Below are 26,843 nucleotides of genomic sequence, written 5' to 3'. Positions count from 1 at the left end.
GAATTGGTTGGTAAGAAATGCCTTAACGATTTGTAAATTACAGGCCATCGAGTTCCTCCCGGTGTTCTGCCTTCCCGTGAGTGGATCGGACCTGGCACAGACCGCTTAGGGCCATCGCCTGACCAAGGCTCACCGCCCCCACAGTGGGACCGCAGGCCAGGTACTCCATTCCTTCACCTCCCTTTCCAGAGCATGATTGAACTCTTCTCAACCCCTGCTGCTAGCATTGAATTCCTTGCCTTAACCACTCGCTTGTCAAACAAGGAGAAGGCAGGGAGCTGCAGGCCAGTTAATTTCACGGGGCGTATTGGTAAAATGCTGCAGTCAATAATCAAAGAGGAAATGGCTAATCATTTCAGAAACCTGGTCAACATGATTTTATTGAAGGTAATCGTGCCTGACAGATTTTCTCAAATTCCTTGGGGACGTGAAGGAGTGAGTTAGAAACATAGAAAAGTCGAAAATAGGTGCAGGATGAGGCCATTCAGCCCTTCGAACCAGCACCTCCATTCAATATGATCATGGCTGATCATCCACAATCAGTAACCCGTGCCTGCCTTCTCCCCATATCCCTAGATTCCACTAGCCCCATGAGCTCTATCTAACTCTCTTTTAAATTCATCCATTGAATTGGCCTCTACTGCCTTCTGTGGCAGAGAATTCAACAAATTCGCAACTCTGAGTAAAAAAGTTTCTCATCTCAGTTTTAAATGGCCTCTCCTTTATTCTTAGACTGTGGCCCCTGGTTCTGGACTCCCCCAACATTGGGAACATTTTTCCTGCATCTCGCTTGTCCAGTCCTTTTATAATTTTATACATTTCTATAAGATTCCCTCTCATCTAAATTCCAGTGAATATAACCCCAGTCTTTCCAATCTTTCCTCATATGACAGTCCCGCCATCCCGGGGATTAACCTCGTGAACCTATGCTGCACTGCCTCAATAGCAAGGATGTCCTTCCCCAAATTAGGAGACCAAAACTGCGCATTATACTCCAGATGTGGTCTCACCAGGGCCCTGTACGGCTGCAGAAGGACCTCTTTCCTCCTATACTCAAATCCAGTTGATAGACAAACCTGGAGATATAGTTTCTTTAGATTTACACAAAGCATTTGACAAGTTGCCACATAGGAGGCTGATGCATACATTAAAAGCCCTCTGGTATCAGAGGAGGTGTTGGGATGTTCCAGGGAACTTTTCAACCTCCCTCATGCTCTGCAGTGACTCCAGATGCCACACAAGCTGAAATCTTGAGCTTCTGCTCTGAGACACTTAATATATCCTTTCCAGCTGTGTATTGCAACTACTCGCCCATGACATAAGGACCTATGCATTTCCTCTACGCTCCCTTTGGATATGCTGAGTTTTAATTTATCACATGATTGACCAATGCTCTTTGTGTCTTTTATAACCTATGTTTTTCACTAAATTTCTGGTGATGCATGAACTGCTGTTTCTTGGTGTTATTGCTTCTGTTCGTGATGTGACAGATATTTTTTCACATCATTTTTAACGCTGCTCTTCCAGGGCCAATGGATGGCTACCCTGGACCCCAGCGACCACCTTCGGAACTGGCCGTAATGTCAGGGCGGATCTCTGGACCCAGTGAAATTCGTGGACTTGCACCAACTAACAGAGCAGGTAAATTTATATGAAATGAACAGGTGCAAAACAATATCTGAAGCAAGCATGGCTTGGAACTGATTCCATTGAAACAGTTTTCAATTGCTAGTGATTGTGAAAGAAGCCATGATTGATCATCACTGGGTTAGCTCAGTCTTATGGATTCAGATCCCTAGAAAGATCTGGCAGCAACAGGTCTACGTTGTAACAATAAAAAAATCACAGTTGGTGAAAATTGTAATTGAAGACAAACTGCTGGATAAATCTGTTCCCCTCCACTAACACTCTGCTCCGCCTGGCGGAACCTGCCCTCGAGTTGATCAATATCTCTTTAGACTCCTCTCACTTAAAGTCAAAGGTGTAACAGTGGGCCCCAGCCATGCCTGCCTTTTCGTTGGTTATGTTGAATGGTCCTTGTTCCAAACGCACACCAGCACCATCTCCCGATGAGGCTGCCTCCTGCAGCTGTGCAGAACTTGTTGATTCCATTACCTTTACCACTAACTTCCACCATGCCATCAAATTCATTTGGATTATCGCTGATACCTTTTGACTCCTATCTACCCTAGTCCCCCCTCAGACCTTACCCCACTGTCATCCTCCCCTTAGTTTCCTCCACTCAAGTGCCAACAACCGCAGCTTCCCACGACTTTGTGCATTACTGCGACCCACGCCTTGCTGCTGTTCAAGTCGATCTCCTTTGCTGTGTCCAAGACGGGCACGGGCTTTTTGGTGCAATTTGTCAGTGGCTGCGAATTTTAACGGTGAGTTTCATCTTCAGCAGAGATGGGCCCAGGAGGACCTGGCCTACTGCCCAGCGGACCAAGGACGTCTTCTCCAAACATGACAGAGTCTGTGGCGGTGAGTTTTGCTCTCAACTCCTACTTGGGCATTGGTTATTAAGGCATGACGATCTCCCTGGTACCACAAATCACCTCTTTGCTGAGTTTTGATTTTATCACTTTGTAATGAAATTGCTTTGATAGAAATCAGTGCAACATTTTGATTTCCTAGACAATACCAGGCTCCTTGTCTTATTGACCTCCCACCAGTCAGCCAATGCCATGACAGGAAGAGCCCTGCTGGTTCACTTGTGTGGTGCACGTAGCTGATTTGCATTTTATTTTCTATATAATTTTATTGGTTTTCTCTATAGCATGATACTGTTGCCAGGGCTGAAGAGCCAACATCTTTCTCTAAACAACCCTGAAGTCAAAGGCAGTGAATAATGGGAACTGGAGAATGAATTTAAACATGTGGACGCAATAACCCACTCACAATTTGTTTATTAAATAAAACTAACCTTTGGATAGTTGGTTTGATAAGCCCAGATCTTATGTTTGCGGAAATGGCAGCCCTTTGGGCTTTCGTCAGTCATCAGATGAACTAACCTTGCATTCTGTGAGTGCCTGTTCTTCCTGGGTCTATTTTGCTGCTTTGGGAATGCTCCTGTTGCATAAGCTCTGATTGCTTGATGGATATTGCTGTGTGGGATCAGGTGCTGAAGAATCATGGCTTGCTTTAAAGAGATGAGCATCTTCTGAGTGTGGATCTTTCAAGGTTCTCTTCTCCCCATCAGGTGAATGCTAATGCTCCTCAGGTTGTGCCGTCCTTCCCAGGGACACCTGTAATGAACACTCCTCTGGGTGGAATGCCTCTCGCAGGACCCCGCCATGGATTCCCCCCTCCCCGAGGCCCCTACGGACCAGTGCCACACCTGCAGAACCATTTTGGTACAGTTCAATTTTCCTCTGTAGCCATTTACTCTCATGGTGTTTTAATAACAACTAATATCTCACCTGTTTGTTTTACATCCACAGTGCGTGTTCCAGGTCTCCGAGATTACCCCCCGTTCCCGCCTCCAGGTCACAGACAGTTCCTTCCTGGACCACCACCACCACCTCACGTTCTGAGAGACTTCCCACCCGGTGCCAGGGAGTATCCACGTGGACCCAGGGGTCTACCTCTTGGGCCAACACCACCACCTGGAGCCCGCGAGTATCCCCCTGGCCCTGATAGCCGCCAATGATTTTAAAGACTGATGCCAGGCTTTTGAATTGACTGATCACCCACCTCGGGCAGTTGTCCTTAATGTACGTCAACCAGACTTGCTAGAGAATCCGTAAAGTATTCCATGGTCCTGGTTAATTTTCAGTTACCTGTAATAATTTCACTAGCAAGTCTGATTCTCAGACATGTGTAAACTATGCTGGCCATTAGAGAATCCTATTATTGCAGCAATGGATTTACCCTTGTGAAAGATGATCAGATACAGTCAGTCATTGATTCATTCTTCAGCCAGAAAACACACGACAGCTGGAGTTCTGCCTTCCAATTTTGGAAAAGGATGGAAACGTTCATGGAAATTTGCAAATTAAGTGTAACGTGCTGTTTACAGCTTCAAACTTCTCAGAATCTGCCAGGAGATAGCCACTCTGCCAATCAAAGGAGTAAATAGTGCAATATTAGGGTACCTGTGTCTCTTGTGCAGTAAATCTCTTGCTAATCTGTGAGCAGTGTTGTGAGGCCTTTTATTTTTTATGGTTACAAAAACAAAACTTTTCCTGTGGAAATAATTAATGAGAACGGCCTCATTCTGTAACCATGGCAATACATTTGTAACTTATACACAGAACATTTCAATGAACCATCCAGTTGTGTGTCAGCCAGTCTGTTTTTAGATTGATTTCGCTTTGGGGGAAACAAAAACACAGCAACACCCTGTACAAGCAAGGCCAGATGTAACTTATTTTACTATTGAGAATTTATTAATAAAGATTAAAATTACTGGGTTGTCACTGAATATTGCTCAGTGGTGATCATGGGCCTCATTATTTTTCTCTCCATGTAAGTCACTGTTGGTATGAATATGCAGATTGGCACAGCATGAATGAAAGCAGTCAGTCAATGTCTTAGTTCCAGCTCCCCTCACCCACCCACATAATACCACAAAAATATTATAAATTCCACAAGCATTAATGAACAGGATACTGAACACTTATGTACAAAGGCAAATATAAAACAGTGCTGCATGCTGTTGTAGTACAATGATTAGACAAAGAATACAATTTTAGAGCTTTGGCCAAACACATCTCACTGGCACTTCAAATACATTTCTTGCTAAGCTTCCATACAGACAGAGGGTCTTTGTTAAAAGTACCACTACATACTGTTCACCGTCACACCGATACGTCAAAACACAGAATACAAGATCCTTTGACCCTTTGTTTGTTCACTTAATTTTCTTAATGTTAAACTAAACAGTTAATTACAAAGCTGCTGTCTCAATCATCACAGTATGGATATCCAATACCTGTGGTTTTAAATACGGACTGCTCCATTAGTAACTGTTGTAAAGTTCTCCAACATTTCAGGATTAATCAGTTGCTAAAATAATAAACTGGATGTTAACCAGCATGAACTTTTCCTGAATAGCACCAGCAACAGTTTGGACAGAGAATGTTGTCTTCAAGGAACACTGGACAATGATACTATTATTGCAAGTAGTTGATCATAGATGTGCTGCCCAGCATAACAGGGGTTCTGCTGTATACATAACAATTGTTCCTTATACCGCAGGGTCCACAGTAAGTTACTCCTTGTGCAGTGTTTGATGGAGGTGGAGATACAGTGGTTTCTTGGTCAGCAAATGCAGCTTTTTTCTCTTGAAGTCAGTTGGCTTTTTGTATCTGAGCAGAGAGATAAAATGTTTAAGTTTTAAGCTCCTCACCCTCACACATATATATGGTGGACTGTTATCAGAGGTGACTAAAACCAGAGGACGTATGTTTAGGGTTGCGAAGTGATAAAATCAAAACTCGGTTGTCGATGTAGCGGAGAAAGTTGGGGGATAGGGGGCAGTGTACGTTTGGAACAAGGACTGAGGTAACCAACAAAAAGGCAGGAACAGCAGGGGCCCATGGCTATGGCTTTAAGTTGGGGAAAGTGAGAGGATTTGAAAGAGCAGTTGAGGGTGGACAAGTTCTGCTAGGCAGAGTATTTGTAGAGGGAAATTGGTTGGGTCTTTGTTCAAGGAAGAAATGGAGGGCTTTGAGATCTTCCTGGAGAGGGATGGAGATGCAGAGGTATTGGGAGTCCATGATAAAGATGAGTGAAGGGGGGCCTAGAAATTGAAAATTAATAGAGTTGAAGGGCATGTGAGGTATTTTGGATGTAGGTGGGAAGGGATTGGACATTGAAGTATGTGGAGATGAGTTCTGTGGGGCAGGAGTGGGCAGAAACTGGGTCTGTCAGGGCAGGTCTGTTTGTGAATTTTGGGAAGGAGGTAAAAGCAGGCTCTGGGGTGGCTAAAGAACGATAATGTTGGAGGCTGTGGAGGGCAGATTGCCAGAGGTAACTTAATTAGAAACAGTCTGGGAGATGATAACCTGGTGTTCGTCTCTGGGGTCATGGGGGAGGTATGAGGTGTCCGGGAGCTGGCATCTGGCCTCAGCACACGAGAGGTCAGCCCACCATGTGGGATCTTTTCCCATGTTAGAGCTATCAAAAAGAGAGAGGAAGAAGTTTAAACGGTAAGGGGGCACAATTTTTTTAAACTGAGCGGATGATACCTGGAAGTCGCATTGGTGATTTGCGTAAACAGGCAAGATGATTGGCATGGATGTGGTAAGGTGTGTCATCCTATAGGACACGAAAAGAAAACGAGCAGGATTTTAAGCTGGCAAAGGTGCAGTAAAGATTCACAAGGATTCTACAAGAAGTGGTCTATATCCCGACGGAAGGAGGCTGAGGGGTGACCTGATAGAGGAATATAGACTCGTGTGATAAGGTGGATAGTCACAATGCGGCACAGAAACTGTGCCATCATTCCAATTCATCCATGCCGACATTTTCTAAGCTCGTCTCATTTGCCCCATATCCCTTTAAACTTTTCCTACCTCTCTACCTGAAAAAGTTGTCCCTCTGGTTCCTAGTAAATCTTTCCCCTCATCTTAAACATGCTCTCTAGTTCTTGATTCCCCAACCTTGGGGGGAAAAAAGAACTATGCATTCACTCTAGCTATTCTCTTCATGATTTTATATACTTCTAAGGCTACGCCTAAGGGACCTACCATTCACTGTGAAGGTTCTGCCGGATTTGACTTCCCAAAATGCAACACGCTTATCTGAATTAAACTCCATTAACCATTTTCTGTCCTGGTCCTCAACTGATCAAGATCCCACAGTAATTATTGATAATCATTTTCACTGTCTATGATACCACCTATTTTAGTGTCATCTTCAACCTTGCTAACCATGTCTTGTACATTCTCTTCCAAATTGTTAAGAAAGATGACAAACAATGGTTCCAACGCCAATCCCTGAGGCACACCACGTTACAGCTTTCCAGACCTTAAAAACCTGTGCTTCCTGATGGCTAGCTCTCCCTGGATCTTATGTAGTCTCCCTACCATGCGAAAAACGCTGAAGTTCATAGACTATACGGCCCTGCCGTCATCAATCTTCTTGGTTACTACTTCAAATAACTCAATCAAATTTGTGAAACACCATCTTTCACTCACAAATCCATGCTGACCATCAGCCTATCTTTCCAAATGTATGTATATATTTTATTTCTCTAATTCTCTACAATCTTTTTTCCAAGGTAGGGGAATCTAAAATTAGAGGGCATAGGTTTAAGTTGAGAGGGGAAAGATTTAAAAAGGACTGGAGGGGTATGCTTTTCATTCAGAAGTTGATGCCTTTGGAATGAACTGCTAGCAGCAGTCACCGAGGCAGGTGCAAAAGCATTGAAAATACTTCTAGACCAAGTGGACCTGTTAGGCCCAAACCTTTCCTGCATTGGTCCAGCACCCTCTCCTCCGCTCCCTCACCCACTTGATCCCCCTTATCCTCCCCACTCACCCACCCCATCCCTCCACAATCCCCCTCAACCCCCCCAAACCTCTCCTGCATTGGTTTAGCACCCTCCACTTCCCTTCACCTACTCCATCCCCCCTTTTCCCCTCACTCAACCCCCCCCCCCCCCCTCCACACACTTAGGGGTTCTCCGGCACTCCTCCCCCATCAATCCCTCTTTCATAGTCGGTGATGAGCCGGGACTACACCTCCTGGCGGGCAGCGTGGCACACACACCTGCAGGCCTATCAACCCTCCCCAACAGACGAAGCCCGTTGCCGGGCGGTGAGTGTCCCCCAGGGCCGTGGGCAGGCGAGGGGGGAGAGGGAGCCACTCACCTCTGCCCCGTGCCGCCAGCGCTGCAGCCAGAGCGAGCCATGGACCTGCGGCGAACGGCGGCCATCTTGTTGGAACCGCTGCGCTGCACCACGGGACGGACGCCGGTCCTCCCGGCGGGGGAGGGGGGTTGGAGCACATCTATTAAAGTTAGCGGCAGCTCGTGGGTCCCCCTCCCCTCATTGGCCGTCACTCTGGCGCGTCCCATTGTGACATCGAATGCTGAAGACGGCGATCGTAAGTTGAATATGTAATTTTTAAACTTTAAGATGTCTAACTTTAAAAATATAAGACCAATTTGAATGAAACTTGCATTAAGGTGTCCCCAGGACAAAGCTGTGTAAAGTCGGCCTAGAATTGTCGCACTGTCATGTGACGGGAGCACAAAAATAAGGCATGATCATCCGGGGGGAACAAACAAACACAGAATTTTAGTAGGAAAGAAAACTGCAGTTGCTGGTTTAAATCGAAGGTAGACACAAAATGCTGGAGTAACTCAGCGGGTCAGGCAGCATCTCTGGAGAGAAAGAATGGGTGACGTTGCAGATTGACCCAAAAGAAGGGTCTCGACCCAAAACGTTCTCTCCAGAGATGCTGCCTGACCCGCTGAGTTACTCCAGCATTTTGTGTCTACAGAGTTTTAGTAATGTATAGATAGATAGATAGATAGATAGATAGATAGATAGATGTGACTCGGTAAGGTTTGGAGGGATATGGGTGAAATGAGGACTAATGGGAATAGCTTAGATCAGCATGGATGAGCAGTTTCTGTGCTATATGACTAGGCAACTAGCCAATAATCTTATAAACTCTTAAGAATGTAGATCTAATTTCTTTAGCTGTTCATGATAGGACAACCTTCATTGCAGGAATGAGCTGAGAGAATCTCAGACATTCTCCAGTATCCATTCAAAAATGAGAATCAAAACTGCACAACCTGCTCCTTTCCCCTCCTTGTTTCCTGTGCCCACCAACCCCACACCAGTACAGTCCCATTGCTCCCACCATCACCCAAACCTCAGCCCCCATCACCCTACCCCTTTCACCTCCGTCATACACTAGTTTCCTATCCCCAAGTCTCCCATTTTCTGTTTAAGTCGCCTTCCAAGCACATCAATCCCTCAAACTTCACATCTCTCTCTTTACCTGACTCTTTGGTACCCTTTTCACCTTTAATCTTTGTCACTTACCCATCTACCAATTAACTCCCTCATCCTTATCCACCTATAGCTTGCACAGCTTTGTCCCGCCCTCGCTTCTCTTTCCATCTTTTTGCCCCCTCTCTGAAGAAGAATCCCGAAACAAAACGTCACCTATCCATTCCATCCACAGATGCTGGCTGACCTGCTGAGTTCCTTCACTTCTTTGTGTTTTGCTCAAGATCTATAGTTTCTTGTGTTGGCACATCCCTCCAGGTATGGCTCACATCTCTATACAACTCTAAAAATATTTGGGTGTTTCTAAACACATCCCCCACAATAACGGCACTTTAATCCTCTTCTACTCTACACACTTGGAATTTATCTCCATTTAAATAATAATCAAAGGAGGAGCCTTTGTCTCCTGTTTGTAGTGCATGATCTCAAATTTGCAGAGGCTTGAGGTGAGCCAAGTGAATGGATGAGGCTTTGGAAAATGCAATATAATATTCAGGCAGAGATTAGTTCCATTTGGTACCATGTTTGGCACATTGTAGGCCAAAGGGCCTGTTCCAGTGTTGTTAAATAATATGAACAAATGTCATCCACACAAGTAGAATATAGAAAAGCAGGAGATTTTCCAAATGGTGAGATATTGAGAGGGAGCTATGTATCCTGATGAAAGCAGTTGGTTACAGCAAGAAATTAGAAAGGTAAAATGGTATACTGGTTTATTTTAGGGGGTTTAGTGAGCAGGAATGAAGATGTCTCACTACAATTATATGAAACCTTGCTGAGACCATAAGTGGAGTATTGTGTACCGGTCTAGTCTCCCAATACCCGATATCCTAGTTTATTGTCAAGTGACCGAGGTACAGTGAAAAGCTTTTGTTGCGTGCTAACCAGTCAGCAGAAAGACAATACCTGATTACAATCGAGCCATTTACAGTGTAAAGATACTTTTTAAGGGAATAACGTTTAGTGCAAGGTAAAGCCAGAATGAAGGAATGCAATCTCTACCACTGAAGGGATCTACAGGAAGCGATGCCTCAAGAAGGCAGCATAGGCCCACACCACCCTGGCCACGCAATTCTCAATCCAAGAAGGCTGTGAAGGATCAGTTGCTGAGTGTATTCAGGACAAAAAATAGCAGAATTTTGGAAGTGAAGTGAATTAATGGACACGAGTTTAGTGCAGCAGAGTGGTGAGTGGGCAACCGTGGTCTTACTGAAGGACAGGACAGGCACAATGGGGCCAAATGGTTTACCTTTTCTGTTCTTCAGCTAAAAATGGAGCAAGGTTATGTCTCCTTTAGAAAGGTTAAGGAGGTGGAAGGTGTTTCCATTGATGGTTCAAGAAATTGGTGGCACAAACTTAAACGTTTTTACAAATAATACCAGCATGATGTGAAGAGAAAGTTATTCCTATCCACAGAATTAACATGGGCTTGAGGAAATGGGATAGCCAATGGGGAGAAAATAAGGCAGAGCTGTGGAGGAAATGCAGGGCAAAGGATTGCTCAACAGTACAGGAGGCCATTCAGCCCATCAATGTGAATCTATGGAGGAGCTCAAATTGAGGCAGGGTTAGAGTGATTACAGAGATGGGAGGAGCATTGCGGAGAAGAGATTTCAGGTTAGCTAGCATAGAGGAAGCTAACTTTGGAATGAATGCTAATTTTGAGGCTGGCAACAGCTCACAGGTAACAAATGCAGAGATCCCTTGTCAGAATCTGACAAGGGAAGGTGCACACAAAGTGAAATATTTAACAGATGATCCCGTACTCACAGTTCTATAACTATCTCTCCAGCTTTGATTTCATCCATTTCCATTAAAGCAAAACACTTTGTGCTTGTAAACTTCTTCTTGGGTTTGTAATGTTTGAATTCAAAGAAAATAGCAGCTCCTGAAAAAGAAAGCGCATTTTCCGATTGAAGTGTTAGCAGCAATTAAACAGGAAGTTGTGATGACTCCAACGTTGAAATCCTTCACATAACCAAGCTCAACATTGCATCGTCTGGAGCGTTCACTACGTACAAATACAAGGATCACTCCATTTAATATATCATCATTCCACAGGATTATGAGCAAAACCCAACGCTATGGAGGAACCCAGTGGGTCATGTAGCATATGTGGAGGGAATGGACAATGTTTCAGATCAGGACACTTCTTCATACTGTCCATGTTGGTAAACTTGGACATTTCACTATCTTTGGGCACTTGTAATTTGCTTACAATAGATGTTAGATTAACTGGTCTACAATTCCTTAATCTATAACTCCGCTCATCTCCCTTTTTCAATCAGCCCACAACACCTCACTCGTGTCTGGCAGAAGATACAAAAGTTTGAAAGCATGTACCACTATACTCAGATGCAGCATCTTCCCCACTGTTATCAGACTACTGAACGGTCTTCTCATAAGTGAAGAGCGTTGCTCTGATCTCTCAAACTATCTCATTGCAGCCCTTGCACTTTTTTTAATCTGCACTTTCTCTGTTGCTACAATGCTGTAAAAACAGTAAAAGAGTGGAATGATTGTGGTGGCTGACAGTCGATCCTCTCTGGGATCAGCACGCAAATAGTTGCCACGCTCTGGCACCATCTTCTAAACGGGGCAGGGGTAGGGAGCGAGGAGGAAAACTTTGGCACAGACCAAAGTCTGTAACCTCAGGAACTGTGTGTGAATCCTGACCCAACCAGAACTCTAGCTTTGTCACTCGGTGAGACGGGATGATTCTCACTGTCTGGTGAGGGGCTGAATTAATAGTAATTTGATTCCCAAAGTTTAGATGTCAGCAGAGAGCAGTTTTTGAAGATGGCGCAGCAGATAGAGCCACTGCCCCACTGCTCCAGAGACCCGTGTTCGATCCTGACCCATGGCAATGTCTGTGTGGTGTCAGCATGCTCTCCGTGTGACCACGTGGGTTTCCTTCACATGCTAGTTTCCTCCCACATCCCAAAAACGTGATGGTGGTTAATTCTCCCCAGTGTTTAGGGGTGTAGAATGTGGGGGGAGGTTAATGGGAAGTTGGGGAGAATAAAAAGAGACCAGTGTAAGCAAGTGACTCTGGCCTGTTTCTGTGTTGTCTGACCTTATGATGTATCCCGTTGTACTGTGCCATCTCACACACAACCCAATGCCTCACTCCAGGTTAAAACTCTAATTCGCACAGTTGGTGAGCCTCACCTCCCACAGGCTAACCTGCCAGGTAAGCAAACACTGCAATGGTGCTGCTGCATCAACAACCTTCTCCAAGGAAGGAACTCAAGGTGACTCACCCTTTGGCAACTTTTCAATGTGTTTCTGAATTTCCACATCAACAGCAAAGTGTACGTATGTATCTTCTTTTCTTGCAGCCACAGGAGTGTCTTGCACAGGGGTTAGGTCTACTCCATTAATATCTGTGTGATACAGTTACAGCCTGCGTTGATATTTTGTAAGCAACAGAATGATAGGGCGAGCAAACCTGTTTCAAAATGATGCTGCTTTACCTTTGACGCTGACTGTCACGTAAGGGTCGATGCACTGCCCTGCATCCTTGAGTCCGATTTTTTCTATTTTTATAGTGAGCAGGACCATGCCTGGTTCAGAGGGCAGTCGTGGTAGGAGGGTACCTGAGGACAGACATTACCACAGTATCACTGCGTGTGCCATCAGTGTAATCGGCAACAATTAAACACCGAGGTCCCTGCTGACCTCAGATATTGCGACACAGGCAATAGATTGGGGGGCTTCACATAATGTCCTAACATTTAACGTTACAAGAAGGGCAGACATTGACATTTCTCACACTTGTTTTTGGTACCAGTATGTGTTCAATATGGACATTGTCTTTATCTGCCTTGCCCAAAGACACCCTGGACTGAGGGAGCTGGTACAGAAATGCAAGCCTGGAGTGTAGGGATTTGAGGGAGTATCTTCTAGAGGAATATAAAATCATGAGGGGCATAGGTAAGGTGAATGATCACAGCTTTTTTTCTAGTAGGGGACTCTAACAATAACGAGTACAGGTTCAAGTTGAAAGGGGAAGGATTTAAAAGGGACCTGAGGAGCATACAGAGGATGGTACATATATCGAATGAGCTTCCCAAGGAAGCCGTAATGGCAGGTATATTTAAAAGGTTTAAAAGACAGTGAGACAGAGATACACTCTGGAGTAGTTTAGAGAAATAAAGGCCTAAATGGGACTAGCTCAGGTCAGCATGGACAAGTTGGGCTAAAGGGCCTGATTTCCTGGTCTAACTCATGACTGATTGTATCCCAGGTTGCTGAGATGAGAGGGAGGGAATTGCAGAGGCTCCGCTAATCCTCCAAACATCAGTAGATTCAGGGTTGGTGGACGGGAAAATTACAAACATTGCACTCGTTCAAAAAAAGGGTGCATGAATAAACTAGGAACTACAGAGCTGTCAGTTTAACTTCAGTGAAAAGGAAAGTTCACAAAACAATACTAGTGGTGGAATTAGCAGATACTGGACAATGTCCATATGATTTAGGAGTGGGTCACTCAGACCTTTGAGCCTCCAATCCTCAAGATTGTTACAAGATAGTCGCAGATGAAACCTTTCACTGAAAGGTAATGTTTTAGTGCGGAAAAAAGAGAACAATCCATTAAACTAGAAAGCACAATTCTGAAGAGTCCACAAATAGAGAGTTGGGTAATTGTGAATAGTTCCTTGAATCTGCTGTGGCAAATTGAGAAAGTTATTTTTAAAAACACACAAGATCTTGGACTTTATAGATTGATGAATGATGTACAACAGCAAGACGACTACAATAAACTTTGATCAAGCACTGGTTCAGCTTCAACTAGACACCGTGTCCAGCTCTGGGTGTCAAACAGCTTGGTTTTCTGATACCCATCTACCAGTCTGACCAGGTGCCATCCCCATCAGTGACACACCTTTGTCAACACCTCTGCATTTACTGTGGAGAAATACATTGATGTTAGGAGACATTAATAGTGAAGTCTTGAAGAGAGAACACATTACAGAAGAGAAGGTGCTAGAGGTCTTGAAATGCATAGAGGTAGATACATTTGTGACCTGATCAAGCACGTTATAATAAATTCTTGGGCCACTGGCAAAGATATCTGTATCATTGATAGCCATGGATGAGATGCCCGGAGACTGGAGGGCGGCTAATTTGTGCCTCTATTTAAGAAAGGCGACAAAGAAAGGCATGGAAACTACAGAATGCAATGTACAGAACCACACCGAGCCTTACACTGGTAGTGCGTATGTTAGTGGAAGGGATTCTGAGAGATGGGGTCTGAAGAAAGATCTCGACTGAAATGTCACCCCTTCCTTCTCTCCAGAGATGCTGCCTGTCCAGCTGAGTTACTCCAGTATTTTGTGGGTTTTTTCTCTGAGATAGGATCTACATGCATATGGAAGGGCAAGGACTGATTAGGAATACTCAGCAAAGCTATGTGCATGAAATATAGACAGAATGCTGGATTAACTTAGTGGATCGGGTAGCATCTCTGGAGAACATGGACAGGTGAAGTTTCGGGTCAGATTGATTATCAGAAGAGGAAGGGACAGGGAAAGAGGTGCACACTTTCCTTGGATTGTTGTTCTACAATTCTCAGTCAGATTCAAGGTCTGACTGCAAAGGCATAGGATAGGATTCCTGCGCCAATAAAGAGTGCAGTACATTTGGAAATCTATACCAGGGGAAACAGATGGAAAATTTAAATGGAGTAACATTTTTAAAGAAGATTATTTTCAACAATAGCTTGCATTTCTATAACACCTAAAATAATAAAACACTCCAAAAAACTGCCCAACTATTAAACAACATGCTGAACAGGCGATATTAGAACTAATGGCCGGGCCAAAGGAGCAGGTTGAATGGATGCCACTGATAGAAAAGCAGCAAAGAATTGTGCAGAGATGTGGGTCACCCATCAGAGATATGCAAGAGGCCAGAACTGGAGGAGAGCAGTTACTGAGGCCTGCAAGGATCTTTGCAAAGATTGAATTGGGATGTTTTGAAAATGTAAACAATGTTTATAAAATTAAGAATTTGCAGGACCGGGAGTCACCGTGGTCAGCATCATGGATGGACGGAAACAGAGAGAGCACAAACAACAGGCAACATTTACAGATGACTGTTGGTGGGCAATGATCAGCAGAATGGTGGGGTGGAGTGGGGTGGAGTAGTCCACAGGGAAGAACATGTGATGAAGGTTGCAGCAGTGGATGGACAAAGCCAGGAGCAGGATTGGGGAAGGGTGGGAAGGTGCAGTCCATGTCTTGCTGATGGATTTCCAATCATCCAAATCTACTTTTCTTTAAAGATGAAATATTAGTGACTAAAGTTAAGCAAGATATGTTTGACCCCACCGAATGGACCCAACAAGACAAATATCAAAAGCAGCAGCAAGCTCCTGGGTTTAGAATGCAGCACATGCAGATCAAAGGCAGGGGGGGGCCAACAGAAACAGACCATGCAGATAAAAGACAGGATCATGTGTTAATGCACAGGCTTAATACAACCACAACCTCAGTACACTGCAAGCTTTACAATGTTGGCAAAGGGCTAGCACTGAAAAGGTAGATCAGGGAGAGAAAAATTGCCAACGAGATGAAGATTTGCGAGCTATTATCAAATTCTGAAGGCTCAGTCTTGGGTCTTCACGAGCCATTCCCATCCCCACATCACATACTGTCCTCTCCCCCAGGACTGGGGTACAGTGAGTCACACACCGTCTCTCCCCGGAGACTGGGGTACAGTGAGTCACACACTGTCTCTCCCCCCGGAGACTGGGGTACAGTGAGTCACACACTGTCTCTCCCCCAGGACTGGGGTACAGTGAGTCACACACCGTCTTTAGTTTAGAGATACAGTGCGGAAACAGGCCCTACGGCCCACTGGGTCCGCGCCAATCAGCGATTCCCGCACATTAACACTATCCTACACCCACTAGGGTCAATTTGTACATTTACACGCCAATTAACCTACAAACCTATACGTCTTTGGAGTGTGGGAGGAAACCGAAGATCTCGGAGAAAACTCACGGGGAGAACGTACAAACTCCGTAGTCATGATCGAACCCGGGTCTTCAGCACTACATTCACTGTAAGGCAGCAACTACCGCTGCACCACCATCATCTGTCTCCCCGGAGACTGGGGTACAGTGAGTCACACTGTATCCTTCCTCTGGGTGGTTCATTGACTTGTGGTATCAGGTGAAGAATCTGCCCGGCTACAGTGGAAAGCTGCTCATTGACAGCTGTTTAACACATTGCAGGCTGTTACAATCAGTTAGTGCCAAATACACATTAATAAGACATAAATTGCTCCTTTCCTGGCACTTAACTCTGTCCAAAAACACACACATACGAGAATGGATTGTTGAAAAGTAAATTAAAAAACAATTACTGTTAATGACGCTATTATTCGAATGATTGTGGGGCCACTGGATCAGTGCAGGAGCATTACTGCACTGCCCTCGCAAGTGAACAGTGGCACAAAAGGAAAAGACTGTTTCACAAACTCACTGTCCTTGCAGGCCTGTCCACTAGACATTTGCTACAGAGGGAGTTCAAGAGGGTTCGGTGAACAGAGGCGGTTCAAACCGGTGGCAATGTGGAATATAGACAAGAAGGTTCCAGAAAACAAATATACAGGAATGAAATCGAATTGTGAAAACAGAATAGCACCATTTATAATTTCTTTAGCATCTTTCCAAATTTAAGAGTTTCTGTTTTGAGGCAGAGATAAACATGGAAGATAATGACTAAACTGAAAGGAATCATATCAATTTTCCATGTGCTGGGAATGAATACAGAGAGTGACTCCTGCCCTGTATCAGTCCCTCGCTCTCTCATTGCACAAGCATAACCTGATGCACTCACCAAATGCAAGGCAGAATTCCTTCAAGAAAACAATAGCTTTCTTACTGTGACAGCGACGTGTTGGTACTCATTTAGAGGACCATTTTAACAAGACAATTCCAATTAGTCCTGTGTTTGGGGAAACAGTCGTGTCTATCAGACTAATGCTTTAGTCTTCCCTCTGGAGGAACAGGCATCTGAGAGGCATTGGGATTTGAAAATCCATGTAGAGGAGGGACTCTCAGAGGCTCCATCACCCGTTACAGTGTGTGATGTACAAAATTACTTCTGGTGTAGGTGAGTGGCAGGGTAAGCAGAGGGGACAGTGGACATGTGAGAGAGAGCAAGTTACAGGGAAATAGGATATTGCAATTTACCCGAGAGCTGGCACGGACACGATGGACCGAATGCCGTATGGAAATCTGAGCAAGTCTGCAGTCCAACATCCCCAACACTGCGATCACCAACTAAACAACTGAGACAGGCATGCTGTTTAAATCAACAAGAGTCAAACGCGAAAGTGGATTGTCCAAAGTGGGTATGGAAAGGAGAAAGGACAGTGGCTTCAGACTGAAAGTTCACACATCACAGGAGTGGGGAGAGTGCACCAGACTCAAATACAGTATCTCGGCAAGGTTTCCTGCTCTCTCTAGACATTCCCTCCCATAATGATAAGAAATTCTTTGTGTGTCAGAAGGAGCAGCAGATGCTGGTTTACACCAAATATAGACACAAAATACTGGAGTAACTTAGCAGGACAGGCAGCATCTCTGGAGAGAAGGAATGGATGACGAAGAAAGGTCTCGACCCGAAACGTCACCCAGAAATTCTATCTGATTGTGCAATGAATGGGAACCAAACTGAACCCTTTCAGCACAGTGAATGCTTCTCTCCGGATCCTGTCAAAGGTTCAGTAGAACTGAAGGCCAATAATCGTCAGTTTGAAATATTCAATTGAGCATTCATTCATCTTTCTGCCTTTAACGACAAGCACATACACTTCAGGTACAGGAATGATCGCCCATTAGCCAACCTGAAACTCTGGTGGTGAAGAGGTCAGGAGTCCCTGCTCCGGCTCCACCTTCCTCCTCTTCCTCAAGCTCCAAGTTCTCCTCTTCTCCAGGTGCCAAGATTTTCCTGTCACACAAACAAAACCAATACTTGTGAAGATTCCCAGCCTCTTAGCAACTCATCTACAACATAAAGTGAACCCAAAGACTAAAGTGTGTTGAGCCCAAAAGGTGAAACGTGGGACCGGGCAGACAGCAAGCTGTGGGCGTTGAAACCCAAGCACCTGGCAATGCAATGCAGCTCAACCTTCAACGACTGATCTCACACCAGGTTTTTAGATTTTGGATTTAGAGATACAGCGCAGAAACAGGCCCTTCGGCCCACCGGGTCCGCGCCGCCCAGCGATCCCCGCACATTCACACTATCCTACACCCACTAGGGACAATTTTTACATTTGCCCAGCCAATTAACCTACAAATTTGTACGTCTTTGGAGTGTGGGAGGAAACCAAAGATCTCGGAGAAAACCCACGCAGGTCACGGGGAGAACGTACAAACTCCGTGCAGTACAGCACCCGTAGTCAGGATCGAACCCAAGTCACCGGCACTGCATTCGCTGTAAGGCAGCAACTCTACCGCTGCGCCACCATGTCGCCCTTTGGGTGAGTTTACACACGCTTGTCCCTTGGAGATTGGTGAAGGAGAATGGAATCCTTCCTCATGTTTGGTTACTATATGGTTTTTTGAACATTAAGGGACTGGTTAAACATTTATTGAATAACAGGGCACCCAGGGCAATTAAAAATATGTGGCCATGACCCCACTCCACCAACAGTCAACTCATTCCTGGTAGCTTCAGCCATTGGCCTTCTCGAGCTCCATGTGGGACCTCAAGCCAGTCCCAGGGAAGGGATGCAGAGCCAGTTTTGAACATCAGCAAGAATGCCGTTGTCTCCTCATTTAATGGTTACACAATCTCATTAAACCATGGTAGCAAGTATACAACAGTTTTCTCACCAGCCATTAGAGAAACCGAGGTTTCTTGCATCATACAACACGGATTCACTCAGCCATCAAGCAAAATGAAGTGTAACTTTAGTTATTTGTTTAAACAGTATGGAAATCAGCTGATGCCGCAGAAAATGAATTAAAGACTGGATGGAAAGCAAGCTGGAGCCCTGTGGCATGAAGAAGCATGGACAAATCCTGATAGTCTGTTGGAGAATCGCATGCCCAAAAGAAAAAGAACAGAAGCAACTCATTATTAAGATGGATCCGTTTTATTAAAACCAAGAGTTTTAATGGACAAGATGCCAAATTAAATCATTTACCTTAAAGGGACAGGTTGAACATCAAAAGGAAAATCTTTGTTATAAGAAAGAATGTTCTTTAAAACTGTAAAGAAAAAAGGAGAAAACAAAGCAATGTCTACTGTTCACAGCAGCAGTGCAGGTAAACACGGGGATTTCATCTCCAGACTCTGCAGTGTGTTTACACTGATAGAGGGTTTCAGTCGCCAAACACTGCAATCACATTGGAAGTCATGTGGTGTAATTACGGGACTAGAATCCAAAAGGAGTCGACTTGATATGGGGGCACAAATTCAAATCCCACTGCAGCAGCTGCTTAAGTCATTAAATAAATCTGGAATTCCAAGAACCCTGGCATCAGTGACAGTGATCAGGAGACTCATTCTGCTTTAAAAACCCTTCTGGCTCATGCCCTTCTTCAGGAGCAGCTCTTCACTGATCTGGTCACCCCAGGACTAGAAATGTGTTCAACTCTTAAAATGCCCTCTGTTCAGGGGCAATTAGTGATGGGCAATAAATGCTGGCCCGTAGGGATGCAAGTAATCCCCTGAATAAATAACTTTCTTAATTTTTTTTATTTTATAATTGATTACAATGCATATAACAACAACAGTAAACCCCATCCCTCCCCTTCCCTACATAATCATGAAAACAAACAAACAAAAACAAACAAATAAATAAATAAAAATACATTTAAAAAAAACATAACTACAATGTAACAAAAAAAAGACAAAAGCACAAAAACATGAGGCAAGGTAATTTTCACAAGTCAAATATTTCAGTATTTTCACTGCTGGATTCAAAGAAGGTACAAAAGCATGCGGCATTGAGGGGATAGTTTTACTTGTCCTTAATATGCTGCAGCACTGGGTTCCATATGTTGAAGAACTTTTGAGGGTTGCCAGACAATTCATATCTCAACCTCTCTACGTGTAATATGCCCATTAATTCTCTTAACCAAGTCTCAAACTGAGGAGCAGAGTCTGATTTCCATAGTTTCAAAATACATCTGTTGGCAATTACCATACCATAAACCAAGATTGTGCGAGCATTATGGTCTAGCTTCTCAAGCGTTGTGGAATACCCGAATAGAGCAGTTTCAGGGTCCGGAGTTAAAGTGACGTTTAAAACAGTGGAGTACCATTGAAATAAAAGACACCAAAAGTTGTGAAGTTTTGGACAAGTCCAAAAGTGGTGAGCGAGTGTACCCTCAGCGGTCTTGCATCTATTACACAAAGGTGAGAGATCAGGAAAGATTTTATGCAGCTTAACCTTAGAGTAGTGTAATCTGTGTATAACCTTGAATTGAATCAGTTGTAGCCTAGAATTAATAGAACAGGATTTTATACTTTTCAGTACTTCCTTCCAGACATCGTCATCAATTTCAATGTTAAGGTCTTCTTCCCAGGTTTGTTTTATTTTTAAAGTAGATTTATCTAGTTTGTTTAAAAAGATACCTACAAACGATGAGATTAGGTTCTTTGCTTCCGGGGGACCCAGCAAAATTTTGGACAACAAGTCGTCTTCGGGCAGGGACTCAAAAAGCGAATTGTTTTGTCGAACATAATTTCTCAGCTGTAAGTACCTGAAGAATTGAGTTTTGGGCAATGAGAACTTGGATTGTAGCTGATCAAATGATGCAAAGTGTCTATTTATGTAAAGATCTTTTATTGTAACTATCCCTTTACAGCTCCATTCTTTGAATGCTGTGTCTGTAAATGATGGGGGGAAAGCGTGGTTATGCCAGATTGGGGCGTGCATTGACGTATTCGGAAGCTCACAAGCTTTCCTAATTTGGTGCCATATTCTCTGAGCATTGGACAGAGTGAAGTGATCCTCTCTAAGAGAGGTGAGAGATCTGGGTAATGAAAAAAGGAGAGCAGGGAGAGAAGTTTTTGGGGTTAAGCTTTTTTCAATCGCCAGCCAAGGTGGCAGGTCATATCCAACTCCCCGTTCATATGCATACTGCCAGTATACCATGACTCTAACATTGGCCGCCCAATAGTAATATAAAAAGCACGGTAACCCCAGTCCCCCATGTTCCCTCGTTTTTTGAAGATAAGCTTTTGAGATCCTGTGTGCTTTATATCCCCAAATAAATGGCATAATGATAGAATCGATTAACTTAAAGTAGGATTTGGGGATAAAAACAGGAACATTCTGAAATAAATACAGAAATCTCGGCAGGGAGACCATCTTTACTGCGTTCACGCGGCCAATCAAGGAAATAGGCAACGTTCTCCATTTCTCTATGTTCTCCTTTAGCTTGTTCAACCTTTCGGTAAAGTTAATTTTAAAAAGGGTCTTGGGGTTTTTAGATATTTTAATGCCCAGATATTTTATACTATCCGGATTTGTTTTAAACTGCATGTTGGCTAAGAATACAGGGTCTAATTCTGCTGTTATCGATATAAGTTCACTCTTCTGCCAGTTTATAGTGTAACCTGAGACCTCGCCAAAGGAATTAATAAGCTGGAATAGGTAAGGAACAGAATGTTCAGGGTCAGATACAAAGATGGCAATATCATCCGCATAAAGCGAAATCTTATGTTCCACCCCATCCAGTATTATCGGTTTTATAAGCGCATGCCCTCTTATGCCGATTGCCAGCGGCTCAATGGCTAACGCAAAGAGGAGCGGCGAGAGGGGGCAGCCCTGTCGCGTACCCCTCTGAAGGGCAAAAGGGGGTGACCTATCCTGGTTTGTGAGTATGGAAGCGGTGGGATGAGCATATATAAGACGTACCCAGGAAATAAAAGAGGCTCCAAGACCAAACTCTTCCAGCACTCTGAGTAAATATCCCCACTCAACCTGATCGAAAGCTTTTTCTGCGTCTAAACATAGAATGGCTTGTTTGGAAGAACTATCGAATTTGTGATACATAATGTTCATTACTCTTCTAACATTAAAGAAAGAGAACCTATTGGGGATGAACCCGGTCTGATCCGTATGGATAATGGATTCTATACACTTATTTAGTCTAGTCGCCATTATTTTAGTAAAAATCTTGAAATCCAAATTAAGCATAGAAATTGGTCGGTATGAGGAGGGATTGGTTTCATCCCTGTCTTGTTTCAATAAGAGAGAAATATTAGCATTGTACAATGACGGTGGGAGCTTTTTCAACTCGATTGAGTGGGAGAGCATCCTGTGCAGAATCGGAGTTACCTGGTCAGCAAACTTCTTATAAAATTCGACTCCAAAACCGTCTGGCCCAGGGCTCTTGCCGTTTTGCAACGACCTAATTGCATCCTTGATTTCTACAGAGGAGGGTTCTGAGTTTAAGGCCTCACAAGAGGCACTATCTAATTTTGGTATGTCCAACTTTTTTAACCATGCATTGATATCACCGTTAGCTTTGGATTTATACAGCTCTTGATAATACTCCTCAAAGCGTTCATTTATTAATTTTGGATCGGTTAAAGCAACACCCTTGCCTGATTTTATTATATGTATGGCCCTACTTGCTTGTTGCCCTCTAAGCTGACGGGCTAACAATGTATGCGGTTTGTCCCCTAATTCAAAATATCGCTGTTTCAGTCGCAGTAGCTGGTCACTGACTTGATTTGTTAGAATCGTGTTATACTCATATTTAAGACTGAGCATATTTTGCAGCGTTTGGGGGTTGTTTGTGCTCCGATACAACGTCTCCATTGGAGAAAGCTCCGAATCAATTTCTTGTAGACGTCTCTCTCTGGATTTCTTTAAAGACGCTTCATACGAAATAATATGACCCCTCATAACTGCTTTGAAAGCTTCCCACAAGGTGGAGTCTGAGACATCAGAAGTGTCATTGGTCTCCAAATATTCTGTAATTTTTTCAGACATGTATTTACAGAAAGTTCCATCATTAAGCAAGGAAAGGCGTAGTCGCCATTTAGCACATCGTTTAGACAGCTTAAAGTCAAAGATAATTGAGGTTGGAGCGTGATCTGAGATCAAAATGTTATGATATTTGGTATTTATTACATTAGGTATGAGTTTCGAGTCTAATAAAAAATAATCGATACGAGAGTATGAATTGTGCATTTTAGAAAAAAAAGAGTATTCTCTGTCTGTGGGATGCTGTATCCTCCAAATGTCAACTAAATTGGTGGAGGAGATGAGATTTTTCAAAACCGTGGATGCATTCGAAGGGCTACACATTTTATTTGATGACCTATCCAGGTGCCAGTCAAGGATTGTGTTATGGTCCCCTGCAACAATCACATTCGTATTAGAAAGGTCAGGTAGCTTATCAAAGATTTTGCGAAAGAAAGCTGCATCATCAATATTCGGACCATAAATGTTAAGCAGTGTTACATGAACAGAGTAAAGGTAACCAGTTACTATGAGAAATCGACCATTCGGGTCACTTACTGTAGAAATATGTCTGAAATCTATGTTTTTCTTAACCATAATTGCCACCCCGCGGGCTTTGCTAGAAAATGTGGATTGAAATATCTGATCTGCCCATCTGCAGCGCAACTGTCTCTGCCCCAATGTTCTAATGTGAGTTTCTTGGAGGAACACAAGGTCGGCAGATAAAGACCTAAGATGTGAAAACACCTTAGCTCGTTTAATTGGGTGGCCCATGCCGCGGACATTCCAGCTCACCATGGTAACCCTCCCACGCACATCATCATCCCCAGGTACCATCAGAAGGTGTAAATTGTATTACATAAGCAGCGACATAATAATTTGCCTCAAACAAAAAAACAGGAAGACCACCAACACAAAAACACACACAAAACTCGGACTTTCCCTCCCCCCATCCCCACTCTCCCAAACAAAGTGAGAGAAAATATCCTAACATACTGTAAACGGGGGTTACTTCAACTATCTAGCCTGTTAAGCCCAAAGGCTAGCTAAAGGCTAAATTGTGAAACCGCTAGCTAGTTAACTACAAATTCAGTCGGCATCCCCTCCGATGAACAAACAAAATTACGGATCTGTTCAACAAAAAAAACGTTTCCCTTTGAAAAATTAGCAGGAACCCATCCTGTAAAATCATCCTATTCCTGAAACGAATTAAGCACATTAAACAAAGTTAAAGTTAAATCTATTGAGTCCAACGTCTACCTTTCGTGTGAATGACCATGTCCATGGCTCAGAGTTAACTCGTTCGCATGTTAGCCGACGCCCGCCGTCCACTCCGGGCCAGCGGCTTAAACATGGATAGACATGGGAGAGTCAGTGCACTTGGACAAAAGCTTGTATCCTCAGGATTTAAGCTTACTCGACAAGAGGGTGACCATGCCCCCACGTTGAGATTGGCTGAAACAGCTGGTCTGGAGACCAGCTAGTCAGTGTTAGTCTGTTAGCCGACATTAGCCCACCGTTGTCACCGGGCTGGGCGGCAGGTTATCCGCGAATAGTTTGGCCTCCTCCGGGGTGCTAAATATCGACGTGTCGATACCCTGGGTAACCCGGAGGCGAGCAGGGTAGATATATCCGGTTCGCAGGCCTGCCTCTTTGAGCTTCTTCCTCGTGACCTCGAAAAGACGACGTTGTTTCATTATCTCTGCCGGGAGATCAGGAAAAATGTGAATTTGCTTCCCATTGTAGTTCAGCGGGTATTGTTGTTGTGACAGTCGCATTATCCGCTCTTTCTGATGGCTGCTGTGGATCTTAACTATCATGACTCTGGGGCGCGCGAGATCGTTAGCCGGTTGTCCTCCCAGCCTATACGCCCTATCAACTTCTATGGGCATCGAGAAATGTTCTGCCCCCAACAAGTCCCGAATAAAGTTACCAATGAACTCCATGGGGCGGCCGCCTTCAATCTTTTCTGGTAGTCCGACCACTTTTATGTTCTGGCGTCTGGAGCGCGCCTCCAGATCAATAACTTTATCCTGGAGGGCCTTGTTAGCATATTCTAGCCTTAGCCACTGCTGCTCCAACTGAATTAGTCGAGTGTCATGGTCACTGCTCGCATCTTCTACCATAGATATCCGTGCTCCATGTTCAGTCAGAGTGGCTTGGGTAACTTGGAGGGACACCTCCAGGGTATTAAATCGGTCATCCATCTTCTTGCTCATTTCATTTATAGCTGTAAGAATGATGGCTGTTTCAGGAGTTCCTTCTGCCGATAGTGTGATTAGCTCCGGCTCTCCACCACTAGGCCGCTCCTCATCCAGTGACGATGCTGGGTTTTCATTAAATTTCCTGACGACTGGCTGCTTTCTGGACGACTTCTGCGTTGTCATTTTATGTCGGTCTGTTATTACAGCAGTAGACACAACTTAAAGTGGGAGTTGTACTATAAATAGTCTTTTATTCCTTAATCTCGATTTATCGGAGGGGAGCTCTAGCAAAACACGTCTATTACATCATATGCACACTAGCGCCCCCCCTGAATAAATAACTTAACATAATGTCCTGCTGTTGCAATCATATTCTAACCAATGGTGATTTCACCTGTAACATTGTTTAAACTGATGCAGGAATGGAATGCTCAGACCCTGCAATCACATTTAAATCTCTGATACCGATTTTTAATCTCTCAACCTCTAGCTCTCCTGAAGGGGAGGATGCAAAAATTTTTAGGGGTTTAACCTGCATGAAGTAACCTGCTACCCGTTTTTGGCAAGTTAATGTGGTGCCATCCTTTAACAAATTAAGCAAGTTTCATCTCTGGTTGGGACTAGTTCAATGGCACCTTTCTGTTTATTCCTAATGCAAGGCGGCTTTCTTTTGAATGAAAGCAGCAGGTGATAGTGGGAACCACAACGGATTCAGCAGTGACTATTCGGTAGATGCCACATTTTCACTCAACTTCACCGCAGTGGTGCGGCTGCTAGTGCTACTGCCTCGCATCTCGTGTGGTTTCATCCTGACCTCGTCTGCTGTCTGCACTGTGACCCTGTGACCACATGGGATTCCCCCGGGTGTTCCAGTTTCCTCCCACATCCCAAATATCCTATAAATTACCCCTGGGACAGATGAATGGGAGGAGGAGTTGATGAGAGAGTAAAAGAAAATGTTACAAAGAAATATGAGGGGCAATAGGATGCTCTGCTGGGAGCTGACATTGACTCGCTGGGCCTGGTAATCTCCTTCTGTGTTATAAGAAGTAAGCAAGCTACTTTTCTAGGTACCTGGGTGAAGGACTTATAGACAATAGACAATAGACAATAGGTGCAGGAGTAGGCCATTCAGCCCTTCGAGCCAGCACCGCCATTCAATGCGATCATGGCTGATCACTCTCAATCAGTACCCCGTTCCTGCCTTCTCCCCATAACCCCTCACTCCGCTATCCTTAAGAGCTCTATCCAGCTCTCTCTTGAAAGCATCCAACGAACTGGCCTCCACTGCCTTCTGAGGCAGAGAATTCCACACCTTCACCACTCTCTGACTGAAAAAGTTCTTCCTCATCTCCGTTCTAAATGGCCTACCCCTTATTCTTAAACTGTGGCCCCTTGTTCTGGACTCCCCCAACATTGGGAACATGTTATCTGCCTCTAATGTGTCCAATCCCCTAATTATCTTATATGTTTCAATAAGATCCCCCCTCATCCTTCTAAATTCCAGTGTATACAAGCCCAATCGCTCCAGCCTTTCAACATACGAAAATCCCGACATTCCGGGAATTAACCTAGTGAACCTACGTTGCACGCCCTCCATAGCAAGAATATCCTTCCTCAAATTTGGTGACCAAAACTGCACACAGTACTCCAGGTGCGGTCTCACCAGGGCCCGGTACAACTGTAGAAGGACCTCTTTGCTCCTATACTCAAC

At 44.2% G+C, this 26,843-nt stretch overlaps 2 protein-coding genes across 5 annotated transcripts in view; one reads left to right on the top strand and one right to left on the bottom strand.

Annotated features, from left to right (window-relative positions):
• mia3 (MIA SH3 domain ER export factor 3) overlaps window positions 1-4,584 on the top strand; it is a 72,147-nt gene extending 67,563 nt beyond the window's left edge. For 2 of the 4 annotated variants that reach the window (XM_078398951.1, XM_078398948.1), the window contains exons 25-29: window positions 44-160; window positions 1,528-1,641; window positions 2,405-2,484; window positions 3,203-3,356; window positions 3,444-4,583. In XM_078398951.1, coding sequence (XP_078255077.1) covers window positions 44-160; window positions 1,528-1,641; window positions 2,405-2,484; window positions 3,203-3,356; window positions 3,444-3,652 — 674 coding nt within the window. In that variant the 3' untranslated portion in view covers window positions 3,653-4,583. Of the gene's footprint in view, window positions 1-43; window positions 161-1,527; window positions 1,642-2,404; window positions 2,485-3,202; window positions 3,357-3,443 lie in introns of all 4 variants that reach the window. The other 2 variants (XM_078398952.1, XM_078398950.1) reach the window with 2 other exon arrangements.
• The window catches only part of aida (axin interactor, dorsalization associated), a 43,680-nt gene continuing 20,979 nt past the window's right edge, over window positions 4,143-26,843 (bottom strand). The window contains exons 5-10 of the mRNA XM_078398953.1: window positions 19,146-19,209; window positions 17,838-17,941; window positions 12,452-12,574; window positions 12,239-12,361; window positions 10,746-10,863; window positions 4,143-5,312 (exon numbers count right to left, since the gene is read on the bottom strand). Coding sequence (XP_078255079.1) covers window positions 5,216-5,312; window positions 10,746-10,863; window positions 12,239-12,361; window positions 12,452-12,574; window positions 17,838-17,941; window positions 19,146-19,209 — 629 coding nt within the window. The 3' untranslated portion in view covers window positions 4,143-5,215. The remainder of the gene's footprint in view (window positions 5,313-10,745; window positions 10,864-12,238; window positions 12,362-12,451; window positions 12,575-17,837; window positions 17,942-19,145; window positions 19,210-26,843) is intronic.

Source organism: Rhinoraja longicauda, chromosome 5 (genome assembly GCF_053455715.1).
Source record: "Rhinoraja longicauda isolate Sanriku21f chromosome 5, sRhiLon1.1, whole genome shotgun sequence".
Classification (NCBI taxonomy): domain Eukaryota; kingdom Metazoa; phylum Chordata; class Chondrichthyes; order Rajiformes; family Arhynchobatidae; genus Rhinoraja; species Rhinoraja longicauda.
The sequence above is the reverse complement of the archived record's forward strand: the minus strand, read 5'-3'. Positions and strand labels throughout refer to the sequence as shown.